General features: G+C 47.1%; 1 protein-coding gene across 1 annotated transcript; it reads left to right on the top strand.

Moving 5' to 3' along the window:
- The first annotated feature begins 283 nt into the window (after window positions 1–283).
- On the top strand, window positions 284–14693 carry LOC129708897 (glutathione S-transferase Mu 1-like). The gene is made up of 8 exons (XM_055654946.1): window positions 284–440; window positions 5048–5123; window positions 7636–7700; window positions 8476–8557; window positions 9509–9621; window positions 12175–12270; window positions 13709–13819; window positions 14504–14693. Exons 1-8 carry the CDS (start codon window positions 405–407, stop codon window positions 14591–14593), a joined length of 669 nt encoding a protein of 222 aa, XP_055510921.1. The 5' UTR covers window positions 284–404; the 3' UTR covers window positions 14594–14693.
- Window positions 14694–14852: the final 159 nt, after the last annotated feature.

Here is a 14852-nt window from a genome sequence, read left to right as displayed (position 1 = left end):
TGCTGGCTCGAAGGGCCGAATGGCCTACTCCTACACCTATTGTCTAATTGTGTCTGAATTGGTAACCATGATTGAATCAGGAAGAGTATACCAATTGTAGTCTCGTGTGTGTGTGTGCCTTAAATAAAATCTCTATGCATCAAGAGCGAGAATAAAACAAATACCCAAAGACAAAGGTGCAAAGAAGTGAACTGGCCAATTTTGAAATCTCTAAAGTGCCTGTTGTGATTTTGATGTGAAATGTGAATTGCAAGAATTCTGCAGCATCAGCAAACTCCAGGCAAAACTGTAGCTGGCCTGCAGACGAGAGTTGGGTTTATAACGCGGTGCGAGGAGGCGGCGCTTGGTCAGTGTTGCACGGATTGTCGGCGAGGAGGTCGGAAAGTGCAGTTGCAATCTTAACCATGGCGATGACACTCGGTTACTGGGACATCCGCGGGGTAAGATCCAGCACCAGCAGCTTGCATCAGCAACTTGGACCATCAGCCTGGTCCAGGGCACTTGTCAATCAAACGGGTCCCGGGGATCCGGGCTCATTGACTTCGCACAATCCGAGCGCAGTTCGGGCCTTGAACTCGTTTGCAAAATGAAACGTGCTTTTTTTTTCCGTTTTAGCGCGCAAATAGTTTCCCTTTGTTTGCATTTTTTTTCTCCCTCTGCCCAATATTTTCTTTCCAACATTTTGCTCCTGCAGACCAACTCTTTCAATGTTATTGCATCTGTTTCAAAGGCGATTAAAAGAAAAATTGCATCGAAACACAAAGTGCTGGAGGAACTCAGCGGGTCGTGCAGCACCTGGGGAGAAAATGCACAGGGTCGGGACTCTCTTAGACTTTACTCGGAACGTCGCAGGTGCAGTCTTTCCATAAATGCTGCCGGTCCCGCTGAGCTAATATAGCATTTTGTGTTTTGCACAGGATTTCAGCGTCTGCAATTCCTTTGTGCCTGCATTTTGCACCCCTTTTTATGTCTCTGCCGCTTTTACGTGGGCGGTTAGAACCAAAGAACTAGTGCACACCCACAACGAATGTCTTGCAAACTTGTAATTCCACCTCGGTGCAGTTTAAACTTTGTATTAAAACCTAACGTAAGAAATGCAAAGCTGGACTGGCTGTGTCTACAGAAAGAAAACGAGTTTCACGACGACGCCAGAATTAAAAAAAAAAAAATTAAAGATGCAATAAGTTTTGTAGCAGGGCGGGGAGGAGACGAGAAGCGCTGAGATTCCAGGGGAATAATGCCAGTGGGAATTGCAAATTGCTGAGGTTAGTGAACAACAAAAACGTGATTGGGGCAATTTGTCTTTGACATGTTGTTTTATCATGTCTCCACCATTTTCATCTGTAAGATCTCTTCCTCTTGGCTCTCTTCCATTCTTCTAACGTTGCCCGATGTAAACTGGAGAAACAGCGCCCTCTATTCCGTTTACAACCCAACAGTATGAAGCTTAATTGGGCACAGTGGTAGAGTTGTTTGTTGCCAGAGACCCAGGTGCTTTGATCCTTACCTTGCCTGCTGTCTGTGTGGAGTTTGCAAGTTCTCCCTGTGACCGCGTGGGTTTCCTCCAGGTGCTTCAGTTTCTTTCCACGTCCCAAAGACCTACCGTTTTATTTAGTTTAATTGGCTTCTATAAATCATCCATAGTGTGTAGGATAGCACTAGTGATCGTTGGTTGGCATGGACATGGTGGGCCGAAGGGCCTGTTTCCATGCTGTATGTCTAAGCTAAACCAATTTAGTGGGTTTGGCAGCATCTCTGGAGAACGTGGATCGATGACTTTCTGACCCGCTGGATTACTCCAGTATTTTGACTCCTTATTTGGTATAACCAGCATCTGCAATTCCTTGATAGACACAAAAAGCTGGAGTAACTCAGTAGGGGCAGGTAGCATCTCTGGAGAGAATGAATGAAGTCTTGACCCGAAACGTTGCCTATTTGTTCCTTCTCTCCAGAGATGCTGCCTGTCCCGCTGAGTTACTCCAGCTTTTTGTGTCTATGGTTTAAACCAGCATCTGCAGTTCCTTGTCATTATATATAGCATGAACATTAAATTCTCCAATTTTAAGTAAGACCTCTCCCCTTTCCGAACATTGCCTCATCCCCTTAATGCTCTCAAGACAAGTCTGTTGAATCTGACTTTGGGACCTGTTTCTCCTACATACAAGAGAGTCATCTGGCTCTTGTGAATGTCTTAAGAGTCAAGAGTGTTTAATTGTCTTATGTAACGAAAGGAAAAAATTAAATTCTGACTTGCAGCAGCAAATGCAGGTCTTTAAACACAGTACTGCACGATAGCATAAATAAATTCAACAAACTATTTAAAAAAAAACCCCAAAGATAGACAAAAAAAAGCTGGAGTAACTCAGCGGGACAGGTGGCATTTCTGGAGAGAAGGAATGGGTGAGGTTTCGGGTCGAGACCCTTCTTCCGCCCTGAAACGTCACCCGTTCCTTCTCTCCAGAGATGCCGCCTGTCCCGCTGAGTTACTCCAGCTTTTTTTTGTGTACCTCCTAGTACAGTTTGTAGTTTAGTTGGTGTTTGGAAGAAACTACTCCTGAACTTGGACGACATAGTTCAGCGCTATCAGTTTATCCCCTCTCTCTCGATCTCTCTTTTGTTTCCGAATCCTTCCCTCCAGATTTGACACCAGGTGCACAAGAAGATCTTTATTTCTGTACATTTATGTTTTTTCTCCTTTATCCGCAGATTATTAACGAATAATTTTGTTCTGAACAGGCTGCAGCTTTTTTCCGCATGGCCAGGAATTCTCAGTTGAGATCATTGTGCAGGTTAACAAAGCCAAGAAACTTCAAAGCGTTTTGAAATCATTAACTTCTTCTGGTGTTGCAGCCCCCTCTGCCTTGGAGTACACTGTTGTAAAATAACCATGGTTACAGTTTTATACAGCACGCCTTAAATTATGTAGAGCAGTGCCGTGGTAGAGTTGCTGCCTCACAGCGCTGGAGACCTTGATTCGATCCTGACCACGGGTGCTGTCTGTACGGAGTCTGTGCGTTCTCCCTTTGTGTCTGCATGGGTTTTCTCTGTGATAGGAGTAGAATTTGGCCATTCGGCCTTTCATAGAAACATAGAAATTAGGTGCAGGAGTAGGCCATTCGGTCCTTCGAGCCTTCACCGCCATTCAATGTGATCATGGCTGATCATCCAACTCAGTATCCCGTACCTGCCTTCTCTCCATACCCCCTGATCCCTTTAGCCACAAGGGCCGCATCTAACCCTCTTAAATATAGCCAATGAACTGTGGCCTCAACTACCTTCTGTGGCAGAGAATTCCAGAGATTCACCACTCTCTGTGTGAACATCAAGTGCACTCCGCCATTCAACCATGGCTGATCTAGCTCTCCCTGCTAACCCCATTCTGCCGTCTCTCCGTAACCTCTGACACCTGTACTAATCAAGAATCTTATCTATCTCTGCCTGGTTTCCTCCCACACTCTAAAAACGTGCCAGTTTGGAGGTTAATTGGCTTTGGTAAAATTATATAAATTGTTCCTCGTTTAGTTTAGAGATACAGCGGGGAAACAGGCCATTCGGCCCACCGAGTCCTCCCCAACCAGCAATCCCCACGCGCCAACACTATTTTACACACACTAGGGACAATTTACAATTATACCAAGCCAATTGACCAACAAACCTGCACGCCTTTGGAGTGTTGGAGGAAACCGGAGATCCCGGAGAAAACCCACGCTAGTGCGTAGGATAGAACTAGTGTACAGGGTGATCGCTGGTCGGCGTAACTGTGGGCCGAAGGGCCGGTTTCTGTGCTGTATCTCTAAAGTCTGTGGCCACGAAGATAAAAATATAATCTGCTTGCTGTCCACTGTGTACGATAAGTCCTGGGAACTGAAACAAACTGTTCTTCACCGTCCCCCACTTCCTGTTTCCACGTCATTTTGATACTTTCTTTGGTTAGCTTTACTTCCTGAAGCAAATGTACAACAAACACCTTTTACAAAACTAATCTGGCTTCATGTACGAGACTTCATGGTTCAGCTGGTATCAGGTAACTGAACCGTCCTCTCACCAACTAGAGAGCGGTCCTGACTGCCCATCTACCCCATTGGAGACCCTTGGACTATCATTAATTGGACTTTATCTTGCACTAAACGTTATTCCCTTTATCCTGTATCTGGACACTGTGGAAGCCTCGATTGTAATCATGTGCAGGTCTATCGCCGATTTTCCGGCACCCTTGGTTCCAGAGCCTTTCTGGGTTGTCCGTTTGGCTGGACAAACGAAGGTCCCAACTGAGGGGAAATGGACAGGACAAGGCATGAGTTTTGGGTTGGGACCCTTGTGTCGGCCGATTTTGGATTTGCACTTCTTGTCACTTGTTCTTTTCACACTTGCACTTTTTGTCTTATCTCTGGCCTTTGTCCAATCATCTGCCTATCCAAATATCCCCCCCCCCCCCCCCACCCCCCACTACAATCTGTCTCAAAAACGGCCCTGACCTGAAACGTCGCCTATCCATGTCCTCCACGGATACTGCCTAACCCGCTGAATTTGGTTTGTTACAGATACAGTATGGAAACAGGCCGTTCGGCCTACTGAGTCTATGCTGACCATTGATCAACATCACACTAGTTCAATGTGATCCTACTTTTCCGCTACACTAGGAGTAAGAAAATCAGCAACTAATTAACCTACAAACTGCACAGACAGCACCCGTAGTCGGGATCGAACCCGTGTCTCTGGCGTGCCGAGGCAGCCACTTTTACTCCAGCAATTTGTGCCTTTAATGTGTGCTATGCGCTGACTGCATGATGAATTGTTATCAACCTGACCGATTACATTTCTGTCGTGCTAGGGGAGAAGATTTCCGTTAGAATATGTCGACGTGATCAAAAACCACAATCTCTGGCTGTCAGCACTATTTTTGGAACTTGCTATTCACAAGTTAGCAGCCGTTTGTCACGTCACCCAAATGGTTGCAGTTCCTAATAATTTGGTTGTGAAGTTCTTTCGGGATGTGTGTGTGTGTGTGTCTGGTCCACTAGTTCTGATTCTGATTCTCTTGTCACAGCTGGCACAGCCAATCCGCTTGCTTTTGGAATATACCGGGACGGCTTATGAGGAGAAGTTGTACTCGTGTGGAGACGGTACGTTGGTGTGCGCTTACGCGGGTGTGACTGAAGACCATCGAAGGCGTGTGTGTGTGCGCGCGTTCCACTGAAGACCATCGAAGGCGTGTGTGTGCGTTCCAGCGTGCGTGGTTGACTGGAGACTATCGAAGGCGTGTGTGGGTGTGAATGTGCTGGTGCAGGACTGAATATGTGCGCTCGTGAAATGAACCAAATTTAAAGGATATGTGCAGGGAAATTTCTTTCCCCGGGGGGAGGGGGGGGGGGGGAGGGGTGGAGAGCGCCTGGAACGCGCTGCCAGGTGTGGTGGTGGTGGGGGCAGATACGATAGTGGCGTTTGGCAGATTTTAGATAAATTTTAGAAAATGTGTGTGTGTGTGTGTGTGGGACTGAAGGCTATTGTACTTGACGTTTCTGCTCTGTGGTAACTTAACTTAAAATGGCTTCTCACTTACGTTTGCACAGTCTCTCGTCAAGTATCAGTGTTTGTTGTGTGGTTTATTGTCACATGCACCGAGGTACGGTGAAAAGCTTTTACTCCATGCTATCCAGTCAGCAGAGAGACTACATGATTACAATCGGGCCGTCCACTGTGTGCAATAAAAAGGGGGCTGGGGTAGTCAACAGGCCGGGCAGCGTCTGTGGAGAGAGGGAAACAGAACTGATTTAAGGAGAAGTGGCGTGACTCGCGTTGCAGTGGCCCCCTACAGACTGTCTCTTTTTTTTTTTATTATCTAGTTAAATGCAGTTGTTCATGTTTTTTTTACTGTTTTTAACTGTGTATATGTGGGGGACGGAGGGGGGGAGGGGAAACTTTAAAAAATCTCTTCCCTGCATGGGAGACCCGACCTTTTCCCTGTCGGGTCTCCGTTGTCGTTGGGCCTAGCACCGTGGAGCGGCCTCCAACCGGAACGACCCGGGGCTCCAGCCGCAGAGTCTGCTGAGCTGCGGACTCACCATCGTGGGGCTGGCCGGCCTCGGAGCGTGGGGAGTGGTGGTGGCTCGCTGCTGCGGCACGACTACGGAGCTCGGAGGTTCCAGATACAAACCGGTGGACTGGGACATCGGGAGCTCGCGGGTCCGGGTGGGAGACCGCTTTTCGGAGCTCCCGCAACGCGACTTCTCCAGCCCGTGTCGCGGGGTTGGAACGACCGGGAGCGGGGCCGTACATCGCCCAGCGCGGCCTTAAATTGCCGTGGGACTTACCATCGCCCGCCTGGGGCTTCGACATCGGGAGAGAAATGGTGCAGGGGAGAGAAAAGACTTTGCCTTCCATCACAGTGAGCAAGAGATTCACTGTGATGGATGTCTGTGTAAATTGAATTGTTTGTGTGTCTTGTAGGAATTGTCTTTGTTTGTATGGCTGTGGAAACTGAGTTTCGTTTGAGCCTCACTGAGGTTCAAATGACATGGAATAAATATCAAATGACATGTAATAAATATTGTATTGCTGCTTCGGGTCAGTGACCGTCATCAGAACTGAGTGACAGAGTGGGTGCATTATAATTAGCAGAGGTGGAAAGAATACAGAACCATCGTAAAAGGAAAAATGTGAAAATAAGAAATGCTGCTGTCGGAGTAAAGATAGACAATAGGTGCAGGAGTAGGCCATTCGGCCCCTCGAGCTAGCACCGCCATTCACTGTGATCATGGCTGATCATCCCCAATCAGTACCTCGTTCCTGCCTTCTCACCATATCCCCCGACTCCGCTATCGTTAAGAGCCCTATCTATCTCTCTCTCTTGAAAGTATCCAGAGAACCTGCCTCCACCGCCCTCTGAGGCAGAGAATTCCAAAGACATCGGGAACATATTTCCTGCCTCTAGCGTGCCCAAACCCTTAATAATCTTAATAAGATTTAAAAGAGTGGGGCGATTGTAATGTGTGATAGCAGATCCACTTCTGTGATGAACGCGCACGCACACACACACACACACACACACACACTGTCCTGGCTTAGACGCCATCATGGATAGCGCGTTGTGGAATCTTTGCATCAGAGTTTGGATTGATATTATTTATGTATAGTATTACAAAAACTTACAAAATTCTTAAGGGGTTGGACAGGCTAGATGCTGGAAGATTATTCCCGATGTTGGGGAAGTCCAGAACAAGGGGTCACAGTTTAAGGATAAGAGGGAAGTATTTTAGGACCGAGATGAGAAAATCATTTTTTACACAGAGTGGTGAATCTGTGGAATTCTCTGCCACAGAAGGTAGTTGAGGCCACAGTTCATTGGCTATATTTAAGAGGGAGTTAGATGTGGCCCTCGTGGCTAAAGGGATCAGGGTGTATGGAGAGAAGGCAGGGATGGGATACTGAGTTGGATGACCAGCCATGATCATGTTGAATGGCGGTGCAGGCTCGAAGGGCCGAATGGCCTACTCCTGCACCTGTTTTCTATGTTTCTACAATCTGATTGTGTGACGGGCAACACAGCTTTTCGCTGAATCTCGGTACACGCGACAATCGTAAATCTAAACCTAATGTATTCGTCGAAAAGTTACATTGAATGTCGTTTGTTTCCAGCTCCATCTTATGACCGAAGCTGCTGGACTGACGTGAAGATGAAACTTGGACTGGATTTTCCCAACGTAAGTGTTGACACCAGCCCGCGATCAGTCATCACATGATACATGGAACAGAACAGGAACGGGCCCTTCGGCCCATAATGTCTGTGCTGGACATGATGCCTAGTTAAACTAATCTCCTCTGCCTGCATTTGATCCATATCCCTCCATTTCCTGCTCTTCCATGTGCCTATCCATCTAAAAGCCTCCTTAAATAACGCTTTTAAATCTATCTCCACCACCACTCCGGCACTGCGCTCCAGGCATCCACCACCGTGTACATGAAGGAACTTGATACACACACGTAATGGTCCATTGGCTTCGGTAAAATTGTAAATTGTCCCTAGTGTGTAGGATTGTGCTGGTGATCTGGGGGGATCGCTGGTCGGCACAGACTCGGTGGGCCGAAGGGCCTGTTTCCTCGCTGTGTCTCTAAAGTCTAAAGAGGGCATAACGTTAAGGTGAGAGGGAAAAGGTTTAAAGCAGATGTTGAGTTCGGAGGTAGTGCATGGAAACAGGCCCTTCGGCCCACCGAGTCTGTGCAATCCCCGTACACTACCCACTAGGACTAAGTTTACAGAGTCCAATTAACCTACAAACCTGCATGTCCTTGGGAGTATGGAAGGAAACCGGAGGACCCGGAGAAAGCCCACGTGGTCACAGGGAGAACGTACCAACTCCGTACGGACAAGTCAGGATCGAACGCGGGTGGGTGGCGCTGTGAGGCAGCAACTCTACCGCTGAGACACCTTGCCGCCCATCTCCTCTCCTAACCCCATGTGTTTCTCTCTTTTTCTAGCTGCCGTACTTGATCGACGGGGATACTAAACTTTGCCAGAGTAATGCTATCATGCGTTACTTGGCCAGGAAAAACAACCTGGGTAAGACGGTTCTCCTTGGCATGTGCAACTCCCCTGGACCGAGCAGTCTGTTTCCAGTTCAAAGTAGGATTTATCCTGTTTCCAGTTTAGTTCAGTTTATTGTCTCGTGTACAGTGAAAAGCTTTTGTTGTGTTCCATCCAGTCAGCGGAAAGACAATACATGATTACAATTGGGTATAGATACATTTAGTGCAAGGAGATGCCAGTAATGTTCGATCAAAGATAGTTCGAGTGTCACCAATGAGGAAGATAGTAGTTGAGGACTGCTCTCTAGTTGTGGTAGGGTTGTACAGTTTTGCACGACTGACAATAGACATTAGGTGCAGGAGTAGGCCATTCGGCCCTTCGAGCCAGCACTGACCGCCATTCAAGGCGCTCAAAGGCTGATCTTTGTAAATGTCCGTTCATGGAAGTTGGGTGAAGATGGAATGCGATTCCGGTCCACTTCCGGAGTTAGTTGCTTCTGTATCCTGTAGAGAGGAAACTTTCTTTGGAAAACACCATCTGTTGAGGGAATGGACAGGCGGTATTTCAGGTTGGGGCAGAGAAAGACACAGAGTGCTGGAGTAACTCAGCGGGACAGGCAGCATCTCTGGAGAACGTGGATAGGTTGCATTTCGGGTCAAGTCAAGTTAAGAGAGTTTATTGTCCTGTGTCTCAGATAGGGCAGTGAAATGACCCTGGGTTCATAGGTGATAGGAGCAGAATTAGGCCATTCGGCCCATCAAGTCCACTCTGCCGTTTAATCATGACTGCTCCACCTCTCCCTCTCAACCCCATTCCCCCGCAACTCCTGACACCCGTACTAATCACAAGAAAGCTGGAGAAACTCAGCGGGTGCAGCAGCATCTATGGAGCGAAGGAAATAGGCAACGTTTTGTCCCGAAACGTTAGTACGACATTTCTTGTGGTGTTTCACTTGGATCAAACTGTCTGAATTCCTTTGCACAGTTGGCGAGACTGAGACTAAGACTGACGATGTGAAGACACGTATGGATATGGTAGAGAACCAGGCCGTGGATTTCCGCATGGGCTTTGCCCGAATGTGCTACAACCCCGACTTTGTGAGTTTTTCTCTCTGTTAAGTCACCAAACCCCAGTGTTCATTTTGCTATGAAGCAAGAAGCTTCTCATGAGAAACATGGACAGGTACATAGAAATTAGGTGCAGGAGTAGGCCATTCGGCCCTTCGAGCCTGCTCCGCCATTAAATATGATCATGGCTGATCATCCAACTCAGTATCCCGTACCTGCCTTCTCTCCATACCCTCTGATCCCCTTAGCCACAAGGGCCACATCTAACTCCCTCTTAAATATAGCCAATGAACTGGCCTCGACTACCCTCTGTGGCAGAGAGTTCCAGAGATTCACCACTCTCTGTGTGAAAAAAGTTCTTCTCATCCCAGTTTTAAAGGATTTCCCCCTTATCCTTAAGCTGTGACCCCTTGTCCTGGACTTCCCCAACATCGGGAGCAACCTTCCTGCATCTAGCCTGTCCAACCCCTTAAGAATTTTGTAAGTTTCTATAAGATCCCCTCTCAGTCTCCTAAATTCTAGAGAGTATATCGGTAGGAAAGGTTTAGAGGGATATGGGCCAAATGCTGGTAGGTGGGACTAGTGTAGGTCGGCATGGGCTAGTTGGACCGAAGGGTCTGTTTCCATGATAGAAACATAGAAAATAAGTGCGGAGGAGGCCATTCGGCCCTTCGAGCCTGCACTGCCATTCATTGTGATCATGGCTGATCGTCCCATATCAATAACCCGTGTCTGCCTTCTCCCCATATCCCTTGACTCCACTAGCCCCTAGAGCTCTATCTAACTCTCTTAATCCATCCAGTGCCCTCTGACAGGGATTGTATGAATTTTATGCAGAGTGGGAAGCCTGGTTGTTCAATGAGCAGTGGCGCGGCGGGTAGAGCCACTCCCTCACAGCGGCAGAGACCTGGGTTGGATCCTGACCTCGGGTGCTGTCTGTGTGGAGTTTGCACCTTCTCCCTGTGAGCACGTGGGTTGCCTCCGGGTGCTCCGCTTTTCTCCCACCCTCCCAAGTACCTGCAGGTTTTTAGTTTAATTGGCCCTCCGTATATTAAAATAAAAACTGTCCCCCCCCCATGTGTCGGGAGTGGATGAGAAAGTGGCAAAATATAAACGTCTAAAATGTTCCCCAAGACTTGCCTCTTAAGCTCTCAGCAGCTTACTGCTATTTTTTTAATCTAGAAAGTTTCAAAGTTGTGGCTTTAGAGAAGCGCTCGGAAATAAAATATTAATTAAAATGAATTACGTTGGAGTAAGTTAGCTCCCAACGTTATTTGATCCTGAGCAGCAGATCTCTTGAGAATGGCGATAGGTATCATGGTAACACTTGCAGTTGTTAGTATGTCCACAAGGTGGTGCCAGGGGTTGATCCATAAAATGATGGCTACAACTTAACAGGTTGCACCAGCGGAAGGATTTGTCCAATTAATGGTGATTTATTTCAAATAGACATGAGGTTGGGGAGGGGTGGAGGTGGGTACTCTTCAGTTATTGGGCAGCAGGCAATGCAGGTTCCCTGCGATCAACAATTGAAATTAGTCTTGCGTTCTTGGAAATGGAGAGAAGACGCCAACATGCGTTCTGTTGCCCCTTCAAGTCTAGTTTAGAGATGCAGCGTGGAAACAGGCCCTTTGGCCCACCGAGTCCACGCCGACCAGCGATCCGCGCACACTTACACCATTCCACACACACTAGGGTCAACTTACAATGATACCTGACAATTATAATAGCATGATCACTTGCTTTAATTAGCAGGAATTAAGCCAATTAACCCACACGTCTTTGAGATGTGGGGGGGAACCCAGAGACCGTGCGCAGCGGTAGAGTTGCTGCCTTAAAGCGTCAGAGAACCCGGTCGGATCCTGACTATGGGTGCTGCCTGTACGGAGTTTACACATTCTCCCTGTGACTGTGTGGGTTTCCTCCGGGTGCTCTGGTTTTCTCCCAGATTCCAAAGACATACAGGTTTAACTGGCTTTGGTAAATTGTCTCTAGTATGTAGGATAGAACTAGTTTATGGGTGATCGGTGGTCGGCGCGGACTCTGTGGGCCAAAGGGCCCGTTTCCACGCTGTGTCTTTAAACTAAACAAAACATAGGTTTGATCCTGACCTCGGATGCTGTCTGTGAATCCGCACCTTCTCCCTGTAACCATGAGGGTCTCCTCCGGGTGCTCCGGCTTCCTCCCACGTCCCAAGGACCTGCAGGTTTGAAGTTTAATTGGCCTCTAAATCTCCCCTAGTGGATGTGAAAGAACTAATGTAATGTGGACGATGGCTGGTGCGGACTCAGTGGGCCGAAGGGCCTGTTTTCATGCTGTATCTTTTAATTCATCAATTAAATTAAACTTGGCAAGAATGGAAAAAGGATACAAACTTTTAATCCTGAAGTGTTTCGCAACTTTGAACAAAATCTAACTTTGTGCACCACGAGATCAAATGAAATAAATGTTACTGTCGGGCTTAGACTTTGAAACTTGGCCTTCCCTCAAGTAAAATAGTACAAGGCAGTCTTTGTTTACTCTGCGTGCAATCTTATTTAGATCATTACAGCTTGTATCCCTTGTTCTTTGTGACTGATGCAGGAAAAGTTGAAGCCCAATTATCTGAAGGATTTACCGGGTGTTTTGAAGCAGTTCTCCGAGTTTCTGGGGAAAAGGTCATGGTTTGCAGGTGACAAGGTGAGTTTCTGTCTAGGCACAAGGCTGCATTAACCGAAGATGGAGACAAATTGCTGGTGTAACTCGACGAGCCAGGCAGCATCTCAGGAGAAAAGGAATAGGTGACGTATTGGGTCGGGTCTGAAGAAAGGTCTTGACCCGACATATATCACCTATTCCTTCTGTCCACAGATGCTGCCTGACCCGCTGAGTTACTCCAGCTTTTTGTGTCTACAGCATTTCTGGAGAACATAGCGAGGTGACGTTTTATGTCTGGACCCTTGTGTTACTGATTGTAAAGGTGGCCACAACTCTTCAATCCTTTGATCTCACTCCTGTCTTTCATCTTTGGCCTTTGTCCAACCATCTTCCAAAAAACTTCCTGTCACCTGCCAAGTGTGTAGAAAGGAACTGCAGATGCTGGTTTACACCAAAGATAGACACAAAATGCCGGAGTAACTTAGAAGGAATGGGTGACGTTTCGGGTAGTGGCCCTTCTTCAGGGTCTCCACCCGAAATGCCACCAATTCCTTCTCTCCATAGATGCTGCCTGTCCCGCTGAGTTACTCCAACATTTTGCGTCTACTATTACTTGCCAAGCATTAGCCTGCCCCTTCTCTCTTCCAGCTTTCTTTCCCCACCCCTATAATCTGTCTGTAGAAGGGCCCCGACCTGAAACGTCACCCATCCATTTTCTGCAGGAATGCTGCCTGACTTGCTGAGTTACTTCAACACTTTGTGTCCATCTTTAGTGTAAACCAGCATCTGCAGTTCCTTTTTATTACATTTGGTCTGCTGCATTCATCTGCTGCAAAGTGTCCTTGCCATCGTTGTGGAATCAAACAACATCCCTTCCCACACTGCCTTCTTTGTGCCCTAATCTGCCATTGCCAGAGGTTTTATAAACCTGTAACATGGCATCTCCTGAAGTTATGCCTGTCTAGTTTTTGACCTTTCACTCTGCTCATAGGTGATAGGAGAAAAATTAGACCATTCGGCCCATCAAGTCTACTCCGCAATTCAATCATGGCTGATCTCTCTCCCTCCCAACCCCTTTCTCCTGCCTTCTCCCCATAACCCCTGATACCCGTACTAATCTATCGATCTCTGCCTTAAAAATATCCATTGACTTGGCCTCCACACCCTTCCGCAGCAATGAATTCCACAGATTCACCACCCTCTAACTAAAGAAATTCTTCCTAATCTCCTTCCTAAAGGAACGACCTTTAATTTTGAGCTACGACCTCTGGTCCTAGACTCTCCCACTCGTGGAAACATCTCTACATCCATTCTATCCAGAATGGATGGGGGGGGGGGTGGTTAAAGGTTTTGACTGACTACCCTCTCTAAGCCCCTAAGCTAATGAAGTCAAATGAGTTTGAAAAGCGAATCTTCTATATGAACTGCTTGTGCTTGGATCCTGCAACTTAACAATGTCATTTTTACTTTCTCTTCTCAGATCACTTTTGTAGATTTTATCATGTACGAACTCCTTGACGAACATGTTGTGTTTGAGCCCAAGTGCTTGGTCGAATTTAAGAACTTAAAGGATTTTCTCACCCGTTTTGAGGTAAGAACAATGGATTAAAGCAAGTTGGCTTTTTCTTTTAAAAATACTAACGGTTGTTTGTTGGTAGACGACAATGCTGGAGAAACTCAGCGGGTGAGGCAGCATCTATGGAGCGAAGGAATAGGTGACGTTTCGGGTCCCCATAGATGCTGCCTCCCCCGCTGAGTTTCTCCAGCATTGTTGTCTACCTTTGATTTTTCCAGCATCTGCAGTTCTTTCTTAAACTAAGTAACAAACGACCTTTGTTTAATAGAGTAATGCCCCTGTCCCACTTAGGAAACCTGAACGGAAACCTCTGGAGACTTTGCGCCTCGCCCAAGGTTTCCGTGAGGTTCCCGGAGGTTGCAGGTGGTTGCTGGAGGTTGCAGGTAGTGGAAGCAGGTAGGGAAACTGACAAAAACCTCCGGGAACCGCACGGAAACCTTGGGTGGGGCGCAAAGTCTCCACAGGTTTCCGTTCAGGTTTCCTAAATGGGACAGGGGCATTAAGTGTCCATGGTGGAGATGGCTTGTCAATTTCAATGCCTCGTCAATTTCAAGCGGTGTAACGAGCAGCCTATGGTCTTAAAGCGACATCTATAACCGACATCCCTTATAAAGAGGACTGTGATAACATTGTGTTTTCAAGTTCGGTATGCATGGCATTCGCAATTAATGGTGACCAAACGATTTATTTCCTGTGCAGGCTTTGGAAAAGATTGCAGCCTACATGAAATCTGACCGTTACATGAAGGGTCCATTCAACAACCGGATGGCCAGTTGGGGAAACAAATGAGGGAATTTGGAAAAACCATCACTGAATTTGGTCCTCCTGCCCGATCCTGAAAATATGCAAGAGATTTGCGGCTCTAATAAAGAATGAAATTAGTTAATAAGGTTTTGCCTCTGTGTTTCTCTTTCTGATCCACCGCTGCCTTGATGCCATGATCAACCCACTCACCTATTCCTTGGAATACAGGTATCTTGGATTATAGATGCAACATACGAGGAATTTGATTTGCCATACGGTCATACCAATAAAAAGCAACAGAACA

This window comes from Leucoraja erinacea, chromosome 24, assembly GCF_028641065.1.
Source record: "Leucoraja erinacea ecotype New England chromosome 24, Leri_hhj_1, whole genome shotgun sequence".
Taxonomy (NCBI): domain Eukaryota; kingdom Metazoa; phylum Chordata; class Chondrichthyes; order Rajiformes; family Rajidae; genus Leucoraja; species Leucoraja erinaceus.
Note: the sequence above shows the minus strand (reverse complement) of the source record. Positions and strands in the feature narration are given on the sequence as shown.

Excerpts from the sequence above, each read along its gene's own strand:
- LOC129708897 (XM_055654946.1), top strand. The coding sequence starts at position 405 with ATGGCGATGACACTCGGTTACTGGGACATCCGCGGG. Across the intron at positions 7,701-8,475 it reads TTGGACTGGATTTTCCCAAC|CTGCCGTACTTGATCGACGG; the intron begins GTAAGTGTTGAC and ends CTCTTTTTCTAG. Across the intron at positions 9,622-12,174 it reads TGTGCTACAACCCCGACTTT|GAAAAGTTGAAGCCCAATTA; the intron begins GTGAGTTTTTCT and ends TGACTGATGCAG.